Raw genomic sequence first — 21,814 nt, 5'->3', positions numbered from 1 at the left:
GGAGAGAGAGAATATGTGCCTGTCTTTTTTCTCTAATCACTAGCCTTGTCCTGTCTGTGTGTGTTAATATGAGGGAATACAGACACACATTTCCCTTTGGTGGGCTCTGGGTGTTGGTGAGAGACAAATACACATTTCAGTACACAACATTTCCTTTTTAGAGCTTTACTAAACCTTAAATGACCATTTTACAACCTCTGTTTATCTCTTAGAGTTTAAACAGGCAATTTTATTTACTGTGCCTTTAAGACAGAACTCCCTATAACTTCAGTATCGATGGGTGGTTCTGAACTGCCTTAGGCTGGATAAGGAGATGTATGTAAATGTGTTTTAAACTTTTTGTCTGAACCCAAATACAGCCTCCTCGAGTCTAACTCGAGACGAAACATATCAGGATATTTTCAGTCCAAACCTGACCCACATCACGTTTTCAGTCTAAACCCAACTCAAGCCCATCAAAATTCTGTGTGAAACCAACCTGTTCCGAGCTGCATTCGTAAGTTTTTAGTCTGAAACTGCTGGGTAAATTACCACATAGTGTCATTAGATCATATACATATGAAATTAATATCCATGCACGATTCTATAATTAAACAATTAGTTGTTTAAAAAGTAAAAATTCAGATTTATCAGATTTATTCATCAAGCAGTGCTTTCAAACATCATCCCAAATTTTTTTAGTCAGGATGAACTTCTAGTGTGCTGTCCCCGCACTGCACTGTGCTTTTGCCTGTTTAATCCTAAAAAGCTTTATGTACTTAGAACATATAAATACATTTACAGCCAAATTTAAAAAATTAGCTGAACTAAACTGGCATTCCTTGAATTACTCTGCATTTAGTTTACTTTGTAGCCAGTTTCTCAGTGTAGGCCTATTATAATGGGAGGTGGGCTGTGAGAACCTGAGATTTGTACCCAACCCCAGCTTATATTTGCAAAAAACAATAAAGTTTATCCATTTGAACATTAAATATCTTGTCTTTGTAGTGTATTCAATTGAATATAGGTTGAAAAATTTGCAAATCATCGTATTCTGTTTTTATTTATGTTTTACACAACGTCCCAACTTCATTGGAATTGGGCTTGTAGAAGACAGCTGTCTTATGTAGTTTCTCACTGGCCTAATGCAAGAGCAAGTTACAAAATAAAGATCAGTTGTGTTTACTTATTAACTGCCATGCAGATAAAAGCATATTTGCTTAAAATAACAGGGTTTTCATGCTGGACTGATTCCTACTACAAGCATGGGTTCACTGCTTTTCAACTCAAAACAGCAACAAATTGATACCTCTTTACTATTATAGTAATTGTGATATGTTAAAATGTGTGAAGAAAATAGTTATGATAATAACACAACTTTATTCACAACCACTGGCTTCACAGGTAGCGCAAATCAGTCTATCCCGCATAGTGGACAACCTGGTGGACAGCTGCCATATGGCGGCACATGAAATTCATGAATATGTAGGTGTATTGTAGAATTTTGCACAATAAATATTGCTCAAAGCAGATTCAGAGGTGTTGATCCACAAAACCCCAGTGAGTAAAGCCAGAGATGAAGAAAGAAAGAGAGACCTCAGGAGGAACGAGGGCTAGAAGAGGAGCCCATCCCCTTTTAGCTAGCTTCAGTTAGCAGGAACTAGTGAGACAGAGATGTTTTGTCATTAGAAGATTAATGCAAAACAGTGAAGGATAGAAAACACCTTTTTTTGGTCGGTCAGTCTGTCTGTCTTGGACAGCTCTAGGCTGCTGATCACCGGAAAGGTGAGAAATGGTTTATAGAGTCATCATGAAAAAAACAGAAATGATGCATATGGTCATCAGAAAAGTCAGAACTGGTCCACAGGGTAATCATAAAGTCAGAACTGGTGCATAGAGTCTTTACAAGGAAAGTAAAACATGCTGCAAATCCCTGCATGCACTCACACCTCTGTCCATCTTCTCCATAGACCCCAGCATCCCTTTTCCGAGCATTACGAAACATGAAGCAACGCGACAAGTTGATCCAGTCAAACCATTTGGCACGCAGCCTCAGGAGCAGAGCGCTTTCATACATAATACAGACTGCACCTGGGCTTACTTGAAATGAATCCCAGGCTACTGTTTTCAGGAGCACCAGGGACATATTCGCTTGACCGCACCTGGGGTTTAGACAGATTTCATACTGTACGTAACGTACTAAACTTTTTGTGGAAGACGCCCTGGGACCAAAAAAAACTTGTGTGAAAATGCCATATATGGATCGTTTTACTGAACAGGTTCAAACTCATTTTGGACTTTAGACTAAAATCGTTTGCTTTGAGTAACCCTGTACTTTGATTTGATGTCAAAAATGTTAGCCAGTATATGACTAGCAATTGTAGCAACAACAGTTGTACGTGCATAAAATAACATTTTTAATTGAAACACGAAAATGTTTACTTAATTATAGAAAATATGTTTCGGTAGACAATCCTTAGTGTTCCACACTGATTTTCAGACTTTGGAACACATTTACTTCAAAATAATAGAATCTAACTGCTCACATGTGGCCATGAGGGACAGAGATGCAGTCTCACTTTCTGCTCTAAAATATGGTGGTGTGGCTAAATAAGGCTCCGCCTATGGACTAAATATCTTTGTGTTTTGGTATTGAAAAATGTGGGATAGCACTTTTTGATTGTTTTTTTCCTGCTGGAAATTACCCTATGTGTTTAGCTTATTACCATCTCAGTTGATGCCTTGAGTTTAAATAGGCCATAATAATTCCTGTATATATCTATGGTCTGAATACTTAACTATTTTTATAAAGTTTTATTATAACTCTGGGACCGCAGTTTGGAATAATTCTGCAAAATGGTATATATAGACCTCAGGAACAGAATCCACACTGGGACTAGAATGACACTTGAGATCAGAGCGATGAATAAGTCAGTAGGAAATTATGCTGAGAGAAAAAGTAATGGAGGATTTCGCTGTGGTATGTTACATCTTGTTGACCAAAGGCGAATATTTACACTTTCATGCAAAAATGTAAGGATCCCCAATCGCATTACACATTTTGTTGATTTTTGAAGTAAAAATATGTTAAAACATGTTCTACAGGGAACAAATTTAAATATGACATTTTGCTCATTTTAGTGCAGGTTTCTATTAATTTGCTATGGTTAAAATATTTAAAAAAAAAAAAAAAAAACCTAAATACAAACCCCAATGTTTTTGACATAAACAGTAAGTGTGCATTTAAAAAATGTGCAGAAATATACTCTCTGCAGAGAATGTGTACTTATTCACATTTAGAAAAGAAATAAAAGCATGTCATTTGACCAGATTTTTGTATTTGGCTGTAGGATTACTGCACACTGCTTTAGACTAAATGAAGCAGGTCCAGCAGTACTAAGTCGGTGGTGGTTGGTCAGGTTTTCCTTGGGAGAGCTATGTTCAAGAAGAGGCACAGAAGAAAACAGCAGATAAAATTAACTGAAGGTCTGAAATGTCAAGTAATGTTAAGTAACATTCTGGGGGGAAAAAAAAAAAAAAGATTGAAATGCAGCCTGGAGATGCTTAACATCCCTTTTCTCTCAGCAGCCGACATGTTTACATGTGTTGTTTGTGTGCTAAAGAGAGTCTAGCACACTGGCAAGAGCCTCAGGGGATTTGCAGTATGCAGTTAACTGCAGTACAAGACTCCTCAAGGAGTTCTGAATTCATCAGAAGCTCATCACTTGTTTATGCTTGGTTTGGTATGTGCACTGTGGTTTATATTTTGCCTGTTTTTTTCCACAAAACTGTTGTTCTTTTGTGTGGTATACAGGGCTGTAGGCTTAGTTGCAGAGCTTTTATCTTTGCAAATTTTATTCTAAACTTTTTTTCCTTGTCTATTTTGTGACCTTCCTTGAAAATCATTGGCCAAAATTCAGTGGCCAAAAAAGAAAAAAATAGCTGGGCCAAAAACTGAAATAGGCTTATAATAGATACATTACATGAAATTAAATTAATGCAGTGTATAAAGATCCAACATTCACAGCATCAGAACTGGCAATCTAATCCATCCAAGGTGGAAGGATTATTTCTATTTTTTAGTTACACTTTACACTTTGGCTTTTGTTTGTCAATTTTTTTCTTGGCTGCAGATGGTTGTACTCGCAGGGCCTTTCTGCTTGTATTGTTTTGCCTATTGTTTTCAGATGGAATCGAAACTGTAGTATCTTCTCTTGATAATTAACATGAACCGCTGTTACAAATTGCTTGTCTAATGTCCAACATAGAAACCAGAAAATAGTTCCACACAGCTGACATTTTTACTGTTGATCTGCTGCTGCTCAGACTGTTTGAAAGGCTCTGCACAGTGAAAGATCATAATTTTAATTTAGTTTAAATTTTTCATTTTCATTACCATGAAAATGTATTGCAGTTAAATTTAGACTATTCCTTACATACTTATTTATGCTTTTTAATTTTCGGTTAAAAATTTGGTCAAATGTACTATTTTTTTTTTTTTTTTTTTTTCCCCTTTCAATTTTCTGATGCTGAAGTTTTGTTACATGTCAATATAGTGAACAGCAAGTTTCAAAGTATGCTATTCGGCCTGTACTGCAACCCTTTTGTATACATTCTTTTGTTATGTCATCAAAAACAAGGCTTATTCAAGGGGTAGGAGGTGTAACAGTATAAAAGTGAATGACGTTCTCTCTGAGTTTTGGATACCATGGATACAATGATAAGCCCAAAATCGGTGAACCACAAACACCACCACCCTCAAGATAAACTAAACATGAGCATGTGTATAACTCTTAAGTTAAAATCAGTGTAGTGTTTACACGGCACAAATCTATTGTTGAGCATTTTGTTTTGTCAGTCGTGCCATGTGATGTTCGCACAGATTTCTACTTTACAACAGTTTCCATTTTTCCACTGTTTTTCCACTTTGATTTAATGAAAACAGATTTAACAATGGAGAAGAGCAAATCAACAGCTAAACTTAATGTGATAAAATTATCAATAATACAGCAAAATATTATTTTATACACCAAATACAACATGCAAAATGGAACTGAGGATGAGTGAACTGGTGAAAACAAACATCAGGAGAGGTTGAAATATAAAAAAACTGAATAAACATAATAAACTTAATAAAAACCGGGAACTGAAGAAGCTACTAGAGTGCAGGGCAGCATTTACACAATGAAGAATATTTTTCAGTTACAAACTGTTGGTTTTTTTTAAAGAATTTTAAGAAGTTATTATTGAACCTTGTATTATTTTTTTAAATTTGAAGCGAACATAGAAATTCCTATAGTAATTGTCATCAGTTGCAGTTATAATAATAATAAGAGGAGCAATAATAGGAATAAGAAAAATGATTATTATTACTGTTTTTGTGGGGTTGTTTTCCTTGGTTTCATGGTATTGTCATCGTCCAAGTGGTAAAAAATATAGTGATGGAAATTGAGTGCATTTCACCCACCTTTACTATATACATAAAAATAAATTCCCCTGTTTTGCCTGTGGCAGTTTAGCCCTGCCTATTCATTTTGAAGTTATAAGAAGTGCTTCAAGAATTGCCTCTTATCACCTATTAATGGCACTTTGAATCCTATTTCAAGTGTATATGTAGCCAAATATTGTGTCTATTTATTATAAAATCTAAACCACATAAAACCTATAGGTCTGATGAAGGAAATTATACATTCAGAATGAAGTATGTAAAGATACGTAGTCTTTATGCATCTCTGTGGTTCACCCTCCTTAGGGAAGACTACTTCCCTATATGGTTATGCTGTGTGGGAGCACATTAGCAAACAGTGTTTGAGGAAATGCCAGGGAATTATAGTGCACTGGACACCGCTGCAGGAATTCAGAAAGGAGAGGAGGGGCAGACGGCCTTGTTCTCTACTGCAGTAGCCTTTTACTGTGTGTTTGTGCAATACCTTCAGACCCATTCACCAGGAGGGATTGGGTGACGCGTATGTTTTTGATTGTTTCAGCATCACAGTTACGCAGTAAAGAGGAGTAATTCGTTCCATTTAACAGTTGAATAGGGTAGTACCACATGTAGTTAATTTAGCCTTTGTGATAGTGACCACTCATAAGGCTGCTATGGCTAATGAGCTCTCTGCCATGCCTACCATACCGCAGAATTTATTGCATGTCTGTGAGCATCCTAATGAAATCTTGGACATTCCAGATAAATGTGATGTGGGTGTTTTTGATGGGCAGTCAGCTGCTCCAACAAAAGTTAATACTTTTTGGTCAAAATAATACTGGACCTCAGTGCAAATATAACATGTACCAGTATATTTACAATATGATTAAATAGATTAACTGTTACGAAATATTTCACAATTTGAAACCACTGTTTTACAGTCTCATATTTAGCATATCTAGGGCAGTTTCCATGTGAGCCAGAGGGTAGATGACATTAAAGGTTTATATCTTTCACATTAGAGCTCATGGCTGCTCTTGTAGTTTATTTAGTCATTTTAATGCATGCAGGAAAGAACAGATTATATCTCAGAGCCGTAAGCAATACAATACAAATCGATATGTGGTCCCAGCCCTAACACACTGTGCATACAATCATATGACTCTTGTCTGCCCTGCGGTTCCCATAACCCTTGTCCTCAGGCAACTTGAGCCAGATCAACTTGGCAATGCATTTTTCCCAAACATACTTTAAAGTTTGTGTTGGTTCAACCATCCATAAATAAAACTGTATGAATTGAAAAATAAATCTAACTCTTTGTGAAAGTGCAGTTCTGACGTTACAGAACTAAACTGATATTTTTCGGAAACAAAGGTTACAAGCTAGTCAGTGTTTTAGCCAGCTGGCGAACTGAACAAGTATAGATAGTTGTGTTTGTATTAGTCTCTGAGTTCAGTATGTGCTGCAATGTGCTTGATGTTTGCACAGACATTCAGCAGTATATTGTAATTATAATAGAAGTTAGCCATGGTAACCATGAGAAGGATTGTCAGTGTCTGGAAAAATACACATATAATTTTGGGCATACTGACAAAAAGATTAGGGATGCACTGATATGAGAACTCTGGGGCAATACCAGTATCTGATATGTTTCAAACATACATGTGAATGTTGTTGCTGATGTATATAGCTGCTATCAGAACAAAACCTTGCGTCTCCAAAATGAGAAGCAAAAAACAATTTAATTTTAATGCAAATCAATGGAACCAGAATTTTTTCCAAGTCATTTTGGGCCGTTTCTTTTGGTCCATTCATTGTGAAATGTATACACATTGTAAAGGGCAACATGCAGTTTCAATTTATGTCAATTTATGTCAAAAACTGACAAAAATGGAGATTTTGTTCCAACAGCAGTGATATGCAATTATACAATCTAGGGTTAGCACTTCAGGAAATGTAACATGAATGAGATGCAGTAAAAGTCATGACTTCTTAGCCGGTAGCCCAGCAACGCCTAAACATTCTGTTCTTCCGAGATGCAATAAATGCGTCATCAAATATTGTTTTGAAATATTTGCAAATTAGTTTGATCCCAGTCTAATTTTTTTAGACTGTTAGATGCAGGTAGGGTTGGGCAATATGGCAAAAATATCATGAAACATAAAGATGTTTTATTCAACTTTTCACATTATTTATTTCATTAAAAATAAAACGGGCCTAATTATGCTGTTAATGAAACATGCAGCTGGTCGTTGTTAATGTACCATGGTAACTATAAAATAATGTCATATTGCCCACCTTTGCCTACTGACAGTGGTGAGACTCTGATATCATGGTGCATCCCTAAAATAAAATATACAACAGTAAAAATCGATATGAATTATATTTTCCTGGGCACTGTGAACCTGTAATACAGCAGTGATAATATTGAGTTTAATGGTCATTCATTCAGAAGTTCTAACGCTTGAAATTACATAATGGAGATCTCTGTATCTTACAGTCACAGCTGCAGACCTTGAGCAGTCAGGCATGCAGACCCTAGAACATGTGTCTGTTACCGTGATGGTAACCCACCCTCGGCGTGGCAATGTGGAGATTGTGCTGTTCTGTCCAAGCGGAATGACCTCACTGATTGGGGCCAGAAGAGTCTTGGACATGTGAGTAAAGGATCTCTCTCTCTCTCTCTCTCGCTCTCTCGCTCTCTCTCGCTCTCTCGCTCTCTCGCTCTCTCTCTCTCGCTCTCTCTCTCTCTCTCTCTCTCTCTCGCTCTCTCTCTCTCGCTCTCTGAGTATAGCTCTGCTTCAGCTATTGCTGCTGGCCACTGATTACACTCTTATCACCTACTGATGCCAGCTTATTTCAGCACATTCAAATAATGACCACTTGTCCCTTCTGGACAGCAGTAGTGCATCTTTGGGACCTCAGGAAACACTTTAGGTCAGTAGATTTCCAAAAGTAGAGTTGGGCCCTCTTGGGCAAGAACTCCACACATTTACATAAAAAGGCAGTGAAACACACACAGCCCTCGTCATTCATTCTTCACGCTTGCTAGAGCTAACTGATTATTACAGCCTTCCAGCTCTGAGTGCATCGTTGTTGTTTTGAACAGAGACGCAACCGGCTTCACAGACTGGACGTTCTCCACTGTACGGTGCTGGGGAGAGCGAGCCGAGGGCCAGTACAGCCTCCGCATTACTGACCACAGTAAAGCTTTTTTTTTTTTTTTTTTGCATCTGTGGTTTATGAAATATATTTTTTCATTAATTCTTGGGTTTATGAGATTGTATTACTTTTGCTGTCCCAGGAGACGCTGCCCCAGGAGAGCCTGTCCTTTCTCTGGGCACTCTGAAGTATTGGAAACTCACTTTGTACGGCTCATCTTTGTCCTTCCAGGAGGTGTTGCACAGACAGAGGTGAGTTACTTCAACCTTCAGTCATCTTCCCTACTAAAGTGACACTTCATAACATATGGATTGAAGTAGGGCTGCACAGTATATTGGTTATTCGTTGTCAAGATTAACAAACCTTGTTATCGGTCTTTATGATAAACATAATTGTAGTCAGCCTTCACAGTAATAAATGTTGTAATCATTTGCCATCATAATACTGATGTCATAGAAGTGTGCTTTATGCCAATGAACTTTGATGAATTTAATGAATTAAAATTAAAATTTTGATGAATTTTAATGAACTGTGTGTTTCATTAAAAGCTGTTCTGTTAAAAACCTAAGTTGGATTTAGTGCAGTATGTAAAACATTGAATAAAAATCTTAATTTTTTTTATTGTATTTTTTTTATATGTGGAAATGCTGGTGCATACAATCTATTCCAAGTCATCAACCCTCTGAAAAACGAAATATTATGCTGCATATTGTATGTTGAAAATATCTTCAAATATCATGATATTGTATTTTTTCATGTCGCCCACCTCTGCTAATCACAATATGTCAATGTGTCCATATAGTGCAGCTACATTGAACATGTCAAGATCTAAACCTTAAAAAATGTGCTTGCTTCCAGTCACAGCTTCATGTCAGAGTAATCAAAACAGTGTTTTACCACTGCAAATATTTGACCTGTTTCCAACAAGTCATACTTTCAGATCTGTTTTCTTTGCATCTAGACTAGAAGGAATGTCTGTGTGGAAGTGTTTCCCAGATGGACCCTGATTGGTTATGTTTTTTGGTTGACAGGCTCGTGGAGGAGGCAATGAATGGCCAGTATCTGCACAGCAATTTCTCACTTCCCTGCCCTCCTGGTTTAGACATTCCTTCTGAAATAGTGAGCCCTTTTACTTCCAATAGCCTCAAGGTATCTCTTTCTCTTTTGGAATTTTTCATACGTTTTTACATCTTTGAGTTTAATGTTTTTAAATATTGCATTGGCTTAGCATTTGTAATATTGTTAGCAACCTTAGCACAGTCAGCATTAGTGACAGAAAAAGTAGCCCTTTTCCCTCAGCCTGTTCATTGAATTTCAGTGCATTTCATGCTATTGCTGATCTTCACGCAGACCAGGGCTGGGCTTTCTTTGTGCTTAAACCAGACTAGGGGACCATCCCTAATCAGTCTTGCTCATTTCATCTGTACTTTGAGAAACTTTGAAAGTTTTCCTATGTATAGAAATATATTGCTGTGGCCAGAAACACTTTGCACATTGTAGTGTTCAGGCAAACTGTTGATCTGGAAGATATCAAACTATTGGTGTTTTAAAATAACATGAAACACTAAGTATATCAGTGGAGAAATGAAAGGCATGACCAATTACTTAGTAAAAAAAAAAAAGACCAAATGCAGCAGAACTATTTATGAATGAGTCCGTTTGAACATTGGTGAAGCTGAACTTTCTTTACAAACGCACTAATGCAGATACACTCTAATGCAACAGAATCATATTAATACTGATACATATTATTATTATTATTATTATTATTATTATTATCATTATCAGCATATACAGCCCATATGGATGTCTACAAAAGTTTGTAGACAGTTGCACATCCAGCATTTGTTCTGAAATCAAGGGTATTAATAGGGAGTTAATTAATAGTAATAGAGTCCCAATAATTAGTAATTAATAGAGTCCCATTTGGTTGCAAGTATTTGGTTGCATTCAACCACAAGAGCAAATAAATATATAAAATACCTTTTTGTAAGTCACCCTGGATAAAATCATCTGTCAGCCATTCTAAATGTAATTCTGTTCTCTGTACCACGCTTCAGTCTTTGCTGCTCCTGGGCTGTTTCGCACTCTTCTGGTCACTCTACTATACCCTGGAGGTGACCCTGGCCCACGTAGACTGGCGGGTGCTGTTGCGAGGCATTCGAGGGACCAGCAGCGGGGCTTGGGGTGGTGCTGTTGGCCTAAAGGACGGCCAGTTGCTGGAGATGCAGCCTGTGATGGACACAGAGGCCAAAATGCCCCTCATTGCAAACAATGAGGACACATAGCACTCAGGGGAAAAAAAACAATAAACTGGAAGTGGACCTATAACCCATGCACCTTACTCAGGCTGAGCTAGCACCTCTTTACAAGCTGGCCAGTGTTCAAGTGCTCACTCTAGAACGAAAAGGTGAGTTCTCTTAGCTGTGATTTTTATTAGAGTTTGATGTGATGGACCTTTGAGCTGATGTGTGGAACGCTCTGAGCATGGCTGGTGCACTGTCCCATGGGATATGTCTAGACTACACTTAACAATGTATTACCAAGGAGAACAATCGAAGGACCATTTGTTGTTTTCAGGATCAGGAGCCTGCTTCTGAGGTTGACAAATGGTGCTGGTGGTGTGGTGTTTGTGTGTGTTATTGTATGTGAATGAGGAAGGGGAGGGTGTATGCGTACTTTCCGATATGAGTGAGTAAGAAAGAATGCTATATTTTTTATTAAATTATATACTTTTTTGCAGGGTTTGTTTTTTTGAAATATATACTTATATAAATATATTGACTGGGTGAAATGCATCCAGCACTTTCGGTTTTACATTTTCTTTTCCCAAAAGTTTTCCCCCCAAAACCTTTAGGCTGAAAATGTGGAATGAGGCACATAATTGAAAATAACTGTTCTACACAGCTGTATCCTATATATAAAGGCATGATTTCTATGAAAATGGATGCATTTTGAGACTTAAGTCTTTTTAAATGAAGTGAAGTGTACTTGTATGAAAATCCAAAGATTGAAATGTAATTAACAGCTGGTCTGAATTGAGACAATAAAAATGTGTCAGCTGAATCTTTTCTATTTTGATGTCTGGTTCATCTGCTGCAGTGGAGCCTAATCCTGGTCCTGGAGATCTACCAACTTGTAGAGTTTAGCTCCAACTCTAACACACCTGATTCAGGTAATGAAAGCCTTCAGGGGTATCTGAATATTAATAACAGGTGTAGAAATGTCCAGGCATCTGCCGCCCTGTTGATAGACTGATTTCCATCTGATCTGAGTATTTTACAGGGATCTTCTGAGCGTGTAGGGTTTTCTAAAGGTTTGCAGCATTTTTTTTCAGTGGGGAACCCTCAGGGTCTTCAAAGAAGGCCTATTTATTTCTGGCAGGTATGGAAATGTAAGTCAGTAGTTTTTAATTTCTTTTTATTTAGTAGAAGTGTGTTGAAGCCATGCAAGTATTGTAGTAATATTTCATTGTTTTGGTTAGAAACAAAAGGGTTCAAATCTTGATATGCCCCATGGAAAATTGTCCAATCAGATTTTCCCTGTAATATCTCTGTAGATGCAGCCAATTGGACGTCAGGAGATAAACAGTAGGCCTTGTAGGAAGTGAAATCAGAGTCACAAAACATCACTCTAGGCCTTCTAGAAGTTCTTGATATGTCAGTGATCACACATATGAGCCATAGTCTGACTAGGTTTCAGTCAGTTTTTAGGAATGGAAAAATAAAATTGCTAAGGTGTTAATGACCGTTACAAACTTCAAATAAAACAAGAAATGTTTTTTTTACAAGCTTTGTTTTCATCTTTCTGACGAATTTCCAAAAAAATGTGCAAATTAGCTTAATGCTAACATACTACTAGAAAACACATAGGGGTGCTAACAGAAATTGGCCTGAACTGAAGGCCTGCCTCTAATAGTTATGGTTCACCACTTTATTTTCTGTTCCCAGCAATTTTTTTTAATTGTTCAGAAACACTGCGCATCTTGCTGTGGCCTTTATGGCACATACTGTGCAGATGTTTGACACTTTCCTGGCAGGAGGCCTCATAAACTTCACTTTGACCTACAGTCCTGGCCCAGCTTGTTGCTAATTTGCCTGTGAAAATTAACTGAAGGAAAAAAGAAAAACAGAAAATTGGTCTCTGCCACTGAATACAGATTGGTGGTCGTCCTGCTGTGTTGCATTTCCAGTTCTATGACAGAGGATCTTCAAATCTGTACTATTGCTTATCTGTAACATCCCATCTTAAGAAAGAGCAGTGAAGCCTCTTTTTGTGTCATCCTTTAATTAGACAAAATACAAAAATACAAGGCTGCTCCTGTGCTGTGTGTCAGAGAAACAGCCTCACATTTTAGAAATTACAAATTCCAATCTTACAATAACTTTTTTTTTTTTCTTTTTTTTTTTTTGCTGTGTTTAACTTCAACGCCAAATAAAACGTTCCCCTAAAATAAGTGTTATTACAGACATCCAAATGATTGCAACCCTTTAAATGATGTTCTGGCAGTCATTGAGTTCCTTTATTATGCTGTTACCAAACTCGTGTCGTTGTTGAGAACATCAGGACATATAAGCCACAACCAAGGTTTACAATATTCTTGTGCTGCATTGTCAAGCCGCAATTCATTCAGCATTTGCAGTAACAATCATTCGTTAAGACTTGCAGACTTGCTCGTTGTCGCAGACCTACATAATGATGGTTTAGTGTACGATTTTGCATGAACTGGATTATGAGTCGCTGTATGAGTGGGAAATGCTGGTTCTGTTCTTGTCTCCTCTGGGTGAGGTTAAACTCTAGACTCGCTAGGGCAGGACCAAATTTAAGTAGTGGGGGGGTGTAAAGGGGAAACGAGGGGGACAGCTTTGGAAGAGGAAGTGGATTCAGTTGTTTATGATCTGTCTGGGTCTACCATAGCCTGTCATGCCAGCTTGGGAGGCCCCTTTGTTGGAGCCCATCTGCAGGCCGATAACATGCTTTCCTGACTTCATCTGGTCGTCAGAGAAGTCCCGTCGGTTCTCCTGAGCTTTCCTGCGATGGAAACGGAACAACGTGATTATTCATCATTTGTATACTCAAGTCCTGCTTGCCTGCAAAACCAGGGGTGCCTGTCCCTGCTCTTTGTGATCTGCTCAACCTGCAGAGTTTAGCTCAAGCCCATGAGGTATTGCATTAAGTAAAGGTTGGAGCTAAGCTTCACAAGAGGGTCAATTTCCAGAAGTTTGGTTAGGGCAGCCCCTGGCTAAATTGAATTTAACAGGTAGATGAGGTTAACAGAGAATCCAGGCACTACTCACTTGAAGAACCAATCAGGGTTACCACGGAAAGTTCCATCATTCTTTGTGACCGCAAGGCTGCCGAGAGCCATCAATGTTCTCTGCACTGCAGCCAAGTCTTTCCCTTTGGGCAAAGAAAAGTGGAGTTATGATTGAGCTAAAACAAAGAGGCAGTGATAACAGCAAAGGGGAGCCCCCAGAGCACACGTTTCTGTAATTTGTAGTCCATTTTCTTTACTTCATGTACATGATTTGCAACCTGCCCTAGATATAGTCGATCAGCAAAGACATGATTGGAAAAAATTTGCTTTAGTTTAGAACTGGAGCTGCGCTGCGAGGCTAACACTGAACTCAATAGTCACCAAAATGGCCCAAAAGATTCTGTATAAAACTTCTCTCAACTGGCCCAAACAACATCCAGAGCTTCATTAAAGTTGTGCAAACTTCATCTCTACGGACAGCCAGCTGGTGTTTATTGTTTATTTATTTTTATTTTTTTTTAATGTTTATTTTAAAGCAATGTTTGCCTTGCTGCTCCAGCTGCAGATGCAGAATTTGGACTCAATATGTTTTGGCAAATCAACCACATTTGGGATACAGAGGAAATTGTGTTGATTTTTTACCAAAACCAAGTTTTGATTGGGAACAAAAGGGTTACATCTTGAAGTAACCAACAAAAACTGGTTAAAATATATATGTTAATATCACTTAGAACACTCAAAAAAGGGTTTGTGTGTGCTCTGTTAGCTTGGTTAGTGCTAACATGCTACTAAAATTTCCATATGAGGTCCAGTAGAAGTTAGCTTTATCTTGGAGGTGCAGTGTTGTTTTTGACATTTTAAGAAGCTCGAGCTGAACTCATGATTCACCATTGAATAATAGTGACCATAAAAGGTGACGGCTTCTGGGCCATCTTAATCTTGCAACCATGAGTGGCTCTTTTAAAATGTGATGGCCTAGATCTGTGGTTCCCAACAACCCTCCTCCTGGAGTTCAACCTTCCTAAAGGTTTTCCCTCCAACCCAAATCTAAAACGCCTCCTTCTGAAACCAATAATTAGATGGTTCAGGTGGGGTTGATTAGGGTTGAAGCTAAAGTCTGCAGGAAGGTAGATCTTCAGAAGCTGGGTCATTGCCTACTGGCCTAGATGCTGGTTCACTTACCTTCCCAGAGGTCGACGGTCTGAAACATGTCGGTTTTGGTCACACCATATGCCTCTGCAGCGTTGAGGAACTGAGACACCTGCTCCATCTGTTTGAAGGCCATAGGTGAGCTTTGGATCTTCTTTACAGGCTTGTCTGCATCATGGAGACTGTTGATGAGCTCGCTCAAGACCTGAAGGACACCAGAAAAGTGATGCTTTGTTGAGGATTTCAGTAGAGTGTTAATGTAGTGATTGACGGTGTGTCATAATGTCAGAGGTGATATGGTCAGGTATAGGAATCCAAAATTGAGGGACACTCACGCATCCATCTTTTAGCCAGTCCTGGAAGCCCTGCTTGCCTTCTGCAGGTTTCCCCACTCCTGAGCCACACTGGGCGATGATCCACTCCACCAGACGCTGCTCCAGCTCAGGGTCATACTTCTTATCGATCTTGTCCTGGACCTGGCGACTCAGCCCATAAGATGGACCTTTGTTGGCCATGCCTGCTCCCTGCTCCACACAATATGATGCAAAAGGAGATGATGAGTGAAAGGAAAGCCCACAACAATGGTTCTTGTCTCACCTCTTAATACTCCTTGTTTGTCTACACTGCAAAGTGTATATCTTGATTTTCTTTTGCTGTTCTCAGTATAATCACATACAATTATGATTCTAGCATCATCACTGGTCTTTGTCAATCTATCAGTCAAAATGGCATGAATTACATTAGTAGTGACGCTGCAGTGCTATTTAAAGAATGATGATGAGCAGTCTCACTGTCTACATAAGACATTTGCATCTTGAGTTGCTTATATAAACAACTGTGAAAGAAAGCATTCAGTTAGCAGTGTTGGAACAGTTGCATCATGAGTGGGTCCCCCATCCCAGGTTCTCTTCTGCTGAAAGTCAATTACCCTTGAGCCACAAGCCAGTCACAGTCTAGTGAAAAACAGCCAACAATGCAGACACAAAGTTGCCACATAAAAAAGATAAAGCACAAAAGCAACATTTTTCTTCCCCACACATACAGCATCTGCACACAGATATACAAATCATGCATGGAACCAGGTGTGGTCTTGCAAAACAAAAAAAAAGTGACTTTTGAAGGCTTCATTACATCCCCAGCATCCTCCCTAGCAAGAGCCTTCAACTGCACACCACTCTGCCCATTTTTTGATTCCAAAAGAAATTCAATCGAATTATGATCGTCCAGTGAGGAGCTGAAGGGCTGTGCAGTGGAAGCTCTAAAGGCTGCACAAACATTTGTACATCTCCAGATTCCCACTCTCCAGCCAAGCACACACGGTAGCAACTCTGTACAGTCAGCAGCACTGTCACCTGTGCTGCCATCTCGATGTCTGGACACCACCACTCTCTGGGCCTGGAGGTTAGAAGGGGAGGTTGCAGGAGGTCAAACCTTTTAGAGGTCACACCATGGAAGCCCATTCCCAGGTAAAGGAGGTAAAAGTTCTTTTTTTCTCATCTGTCAAAATGTTTACTTATTTACTTACATTTTGACTTATGTCAAAATATGATTTATTAGGTCAAAGTAAAAACTCATTTTCTCAAAATGTTAACTTACTGTGTCAAAATAGTCTCTTTTTTTAAATATTGACTTCTAAATAATGGTATTTCCTTGACATGATGGACTGTCTTTTTAAAAGCTTAAATTATGACCACACCTATAGTTAGTAAATGTTGTACTGTTCAAGAATGTCAGAAAGCAAATGGATTAGCCATCAAAAGGAGTGACTAATGCTTCGTTTTACTACTTCGTTTAGTCTGCATTCAGTTTTGTCTGTACATTTTAGCCTAGAGTCCTATTTGCACAAATTTGACTTTCAAAAAATTTGGACTTTCTAAAAATCATAGTCATTCTTTCAATATAACATGTCAAAACTTGATAGACTGACAAAAGAAAATTATATTTCAAGAAAATGTCAGTATAGCAAGACAAAATATTGAGGGAAAAAAGTAATTATTTTTAAATAATAAGTCAACATTTTCAATAAATAAGTGATTACTTTGAGATACTAATTTTTAAAAATGAGAAAGTATTTTAAGTCACTAAGTAAACATTTTGAGTCATTACTTTGAGGTACTAATTCAAACATTTGTAAAAAATAAAATAAGCCAACATTTCGAGATGAGAATGTAATGTTTTGAGAAAATAAAACATTTTTTAAGACACCAAATCTAGATTTTGACAAACTGACAGAAATCTGGAAGGAATGGACTTCCATAGCATACAGATTCTAATCAGATAAAAGCACTCTAAAACATGCCTTTTCCCAAAGTCTGAGACAGTTTTGCCCATACGAATGTTCATGGTTAACACTAAACTCTTCAAAATAAAGGTTCCTGGGCTTGGACAGACAGTTCTAAGAACCTTTGAATTGTGTTGAGTTTCTTTAAACGTTTGAAAGCCTCTTCAAAGAGCTCATTTTCAAAAATGTCTCATGGGCCGTCCTTTGAAAGGATTCTTTAGGCAACTGAAAGTTAAGCTTGTTGGCACCTTTATTTTTGTATAAAGTTTGTATATAAAACTACAGTGATATCATTTTGAGAAACCCTTGCCATCCCATTAAGTGTGCAACTTTCATATAATATGTGATGTCATAACCATGAACACATTTCCATATAACTGCTCATTCACAATGGGGTTAGAAACGTCATTTTAACCATACTTACCTCAAAAGTCTTTATCATAAACTTTGATAAATGTCACAAGTTCTCTTCAGACAAACATCCCTGCTGATTAACAGATCTAGAATGAAGATAGTCAGTAAGGTGGGATGTTCAAAGGTTTTTTCCTGAACGGTTTCCGTTTGTAAGGCTTTTTTTTCCCACAGATGTAATCGTTTGTCCAGATGTGAATGCTTGTGCTTGCATATAATTAACTGTTTTATGCTATATTCCTCTCATTTCCTATGGGCATGAGCGTCATGTTGGGTTTTCAGCTCTTTTGTGAGAAGGAGAGAGACTTTCTGAGTTTTGACCCCTCCCTTCCTTCGGACTTTATTGCTTTGTTTTTTTTTCTTCTGCTGCCATAGTAGCAGACTTGGCAGCTCCCAGCCGTGCCAGAGGAGGGTGGAAATATTCTAGATTTCCGAACTAGGACTGAAAACATGACGTAACCACGTCATCCATGAGCTGCTGTTGGAACGGTAGCCTTATCTTCAACCCCTACTGCACAGTAGGCCATTGTGACTGTCTAGCCGCTGCCCACATAGCTCACTCCAGGTATTCATGTTCCTGCATGTACAGCCACTAGCACCACAGTTTCTGCTGATGTGGTGCCACCAGCATGCTTAAAAAAAAGTTTCCTCCGTCCACTGCTGGCGTATAACCTAGTAATTTGAAGTCGATCTTCAGACGGACGTCTTAAAAACTCCAAAGTAGCTCCTCTAAAAACTAGGACACTCCCTGCTTCTTGTACTCATGTTCTTGTTTGTTCTTTGTACCTTTTAAAGGGCCCATATCATGAAGAACCACATTTCTATTGCTTGTTTTATTGTACATGTCCATACAGTACATATGTGGAACAAAAGCGGTGAAAATAAGGCTGTTTTGAATAAATTGAACGTTGTAATGTTCATGTCTGTCAGAAAGCAAAGGATTAGCCTTGTAAAGGATCTGCAATCTTGCAAGGAGTCACTAAGGCTTACCTTCTCTGGTTTTTGCACCAGGCTCAATACAGGTCTGCCAATCAAAACAGAGATCATTTACATATTAGCCTTAAAGGGCCCATGTACTACACTTTCTCTCATGTTGGTGTGGTTTGATGCATCGAAAAAACAACCATAACTCACTTCTCCATGAACTTTCTTTATCCCTTTTTAATCACTTTGCATTTAAGACTAATATATGGAAATTAACTCTGTTCTGATTGGCTGCCCTGTATTCTTTCAAAAAAGCTGCTTGGGCTGAAAGACTCCCTATAATTTCAGCGTGAACGGGTAGGGCTAGTCTGCTATAAGCTGAATAAGCGGATTCATGTAAATGACATCACCAAAAGGTAAATTCAGAACGGCAGAATAATTTGTACATATGGACTAAATAGGCTGGTGCATTTGGAAACTTTACTAATGTTTATAAAACTACATAAAACTCCTTTATTAAAAATAAACACAAGTAAAATTTTGTCTTCCAATATGTGGCCCTTTTTAAAAAGTCACAAACCGGTTTCTCCTTTAACAAAAATGCTGTAAAAAGAACAAAAAACAAGACAAATGGTGATACAGGCCCTTACTTTTGTTCTTCTAAATGGCTATAAAGTGTTTACAGAGGACGATAAAAGTTAGTACAGCTGGCCTGCATTAATCCTTGGAGGTCTGCTTCTCCCAAGTTGTAAAGTGTTCTAAAGGTTTACTTTAGCTAGGCCGTTCTGTACACCGAATGTCCACCGGTGATGATTGAGTGCCTGTGAGTATTCGTGTGTGTCTAAGCATCAACACTGTTCGTCAGTAAAGTGGATCGGTCCTCGGTGTCAAATGAATTCCTGGTCAAGGCCCTTTTATGGCAGTCATTTGCATCTGTGCCGAAAGGCGTGTTTATCACAGTAGCTGCCAAAGTGTAATTCTAACATCGGAAAGCTGTCAGTGTTCCAAGTATTATAGTCTGTGTTGCATACGAACAAGAAGATGGAAAAAATTGAAATACAAAGAAAGATATAGAGAAAGCAATGACTAAACAACTCTTTAAAGAGTCTAAAAAACACTCTTTAAAGTTTAGCAAAAATGTCCAACTCTGATAAGGAACACAGAAGTTAGAGGTTTTGCTCAGACTCAAAGTTTTGTGACTGTTCAGAACGTTCAAACTGTCAAGTTGTCCCAAAAAAAATGACACTTTTTATGTTAAATAGTAAGAGTTCATGTTCAAAGAAGGTTCCTTACATCACTTCACAGTGCAACACCATGTTGAGGGGAGCGTATACATGGATCATCAACAATTGCAGAACATTAAAACCAAAATAAAGGAACCAAAAAAGGTTATTTGGAGTGATACAGTGAAAGAACCATATTTCAATGGATGGGTTCTTTAAAAAAGCTCACCGAAACCCATCAATTGAAATGTTCTTTAGGAAACCAAACTGGTTCTTCTATGGCATCATTCCAAAGAACTCTTCTCATGTGCCCTTAGAATGTATAAGGCTGGATAGGCAACTGTCAGACCAGACATAAATCTCGACAGGCATGGCTTAATGAGATCCCATGGTTTTTGATCCAGAAAGTTTGAAAAGCTTTGAAGCATCTCTATCTGGGAGGCTTTTAGAAGATGAAAGACATACTCACTGTGGAAAAGGATTAGGATGAAGACTCTGTCCTCTGCGCAGGAAGGTGTGTGTGTTTGTGAATATGCGTGCGCGCGACTCCGGGCGTGAGTGTTTTATGTGGCCGTAGAGTCCTCCCTCCGAGAAGAGCAGGCTCAAAAGTAGGAGAGCCGCAATGACTTCACCATTAGAGAACTAGTAACAGAGCGGCACTGTGGATGGAAAGAGGGAGAGAGAAAAGGAAACCGTAGCCTTAAAAGGACATGGCCTTTTTCCTCTAACCCTTCCTCTTCTGCGCTCTCTCCCTCCCACCATCCGCCCTGCGCTGCTTCTTTTTTTCCCCTCCTCTGTTGAAGAAGGGAAGCCTTATTTGGGAAGAGCTTTGGGAAGTAAGCGAGAACTTCAGCCAAGAGACTTTTGGTTTGGTCAGAGAGAAGAATTCTCCAAATACCTCACTGCAGCACTTCATCAGCTTAGGCAAGAGTAGAATGGAGGCATGCAAGGCCTTGGGATGGATGGAATAGGGCAAAAAGGAGAGAGAGAAAGGCAGCTGACAAAGAGAATGACAAAAAAAACTCAGAGGTTTAATAGCATTGTTGAGGACTGTAAAGTTCATACTGGCAACAACAAATAAACATCAGAGGCTTGATGACACTGTGGAGAAGATAAAATTCATACTGGTAAAGGGTTCTCTGAAGGAGCCGAATAGGAACAAAAGATGTAAGAACAAGAGAAGTAACAGCATCAGGCAGAGACAATCAACAAAAACACTCAGAAGCTTGATGACGTGGTAGAGAAGGTAAAATTCATACTGGAAAGGGGTTTTCTCAAGAAGATAAATAGGAAGGAAAGATGTTAGGAGAGAGAGAAAGAAAGCCACCTGTCAAAGAGAAAACAAAAAGAAACACGTCATTGGTTTAATAACACTGTTGGAGGAGGCCAATATACTGGAGTAAGGTTTCCTGAAGGACGTAAACAGGAAAGAAAGTTGTCAGAGAAAGAAATAATGGCAACTGACACAGAAAAAAACAAACACTTCAGAGGCTTGATGATGCTGAAGAAGGTAAAATTCATACTGGGATGGGGTCCTCTTAAGAAGATAAATAGGAAGGAAAGATATTGGGAGACAGAGAAATCAGGCCAACTGGCTGAGATAAACCCAAGAAAAACACCCCAGACATTTAGTAACACTGTTGGAGGAAATCAAATTCATACTTGTTAAGGGGTTTTCTGAAAGCTGTAAACAGGAAGGAAAGTTGTAAGAGAGAGAAATAAGGGCAACTCCCAGAGAAAAAGCAACAAAAAAAATAGAAAAAGAGAGAGATAGGGTCAACTGGCAGAAAAAGAGAGAGATAGAGAGATAGAGAAGGCACTTCAGAAGCTTGACAACAATGTAGAGAAGGTAAAATTCATACTGGAAAAAGGAAGAAGGTGAATCGGGCAGATCGGATGTCAAGGAGAAAGAGAGAGAAATAATGGCAACAGGCAGAGCCACTCCAGGGGCTCAATGACTGCTGCAGAACGTAAATTCATACTGGTACAAGGTTCTCTGAAGG

General features: G+C 38.6%; 2 protein-coding genes across 4 annotated transcripts in view; one reads left to right on the top strand and one right to left on the bottom strand.

The window, feature by feature from the left end:
• Positions 1-11,632, top strand: part of pcsk7 (proprotein convertase subtilisin/kexin type 7) — a 41,177-nt gene extending 29,545 nt beyond the window's left edge. For both annotated transcript variants that reach the window (XM_017691793.2, XM_037531100.1), the window contains exons 12-16: positions 7,905-8,061; positions 8,514-8,608; positions 8,709-8,817; positions 9,598-9,715; positions 10,627-11,632. In XM_017691793.2, the coding sequence (XP_017547282.1) occupies positions 7,905-8,061; positions 8,514-8,608; positions 8,709-8,817; positions 9,598-9,715; positions 10,627-10,854 (707 nt within the window). In that variant the 3' untranslated portion in view covers positions 10,855-11,632. The remainder of the gene's footprint in view (positions 1-7,904; positions 8,062-8,513; positions 8,609-8,708; positions 8,818-9,597; positions 9,716-10,626) is intronic.
• A 1,204-nt stretch (positions 11,633-12,836) lies between these two features.
• Positions 12,837-20,496, bottom strand: tagln (transgelin). Of its 2 annotated transcripts, XM_017691790.2 has the most exons (6): positions 20,281-20,496; positions 16,325-16,367; positions 15,308-15,496; positions 15,006-15,177; positions 13,864-13,966; positions 12,837-13,597 (listed from the first exon to the last, which is right to left on the bottom strand). In XM_017691790.2, the coding sequence occupies exons 2-6, from the start codon at positions 16,334-16,336 to the stop codon at positions 13,450-13,452; spliced, it is 624 nt and encodes a 207-aa protein (XP_017547279.1). In that variant the 5' UTR covers positions 16,337-16,367; positions 20,281-20,496; the 3' UTR covers positions 12,837-13,449. The 2 variants fall into 2 exon arrangements, with proteins under 2 accessions (XP_017547279.1, XP_017547280.1); XM_017691791.2 differs by lacking the exon at positions 16,325-16,367.
• Between the last annotated feature and the right edge of the window lie 1,318 nt (positions 20,497-21,814).

This window comes from Pygocentrus nattereri, chromosome 19, assembly GCF_015220715.1.
Source record: "Pygocentrus nattereri isolate fPygNat1 chromosome 19, fPygNat1.pri, whole genome shotgun sequence".
Classification (NCBI taxonomy): Eukaryota; Metazoa; Chordata; class Actinopteri; order Characiformes; family Serrasalmidae; genus Pygocentrus; species Pygocentrus nattereri.
The sequence above is the reverse complement of the archived record's forward strand: the minus strand, read 5'-3'. Positions and strand labels throughout refer to the sequence as shown.

Coding starts and splice junctions, on each gene's coding strand:
- tagln (XM_017691790.2), bottom strand. Junction 15,178..15,307: donor ACTGGCTAAAAGATGGATGC/GTGAGTGTCCCT, acceptor GGTGTCCTTCAG/GTCTTGAGCGAGCTCATCAA. Junction 13,967..15,005: donor GACCGTCGACCTCTGGGAAG/GTAAGTGAACCA, acceptor CTTTGCCCAAAG/GGAAAGACTTGGCTGCAGTG.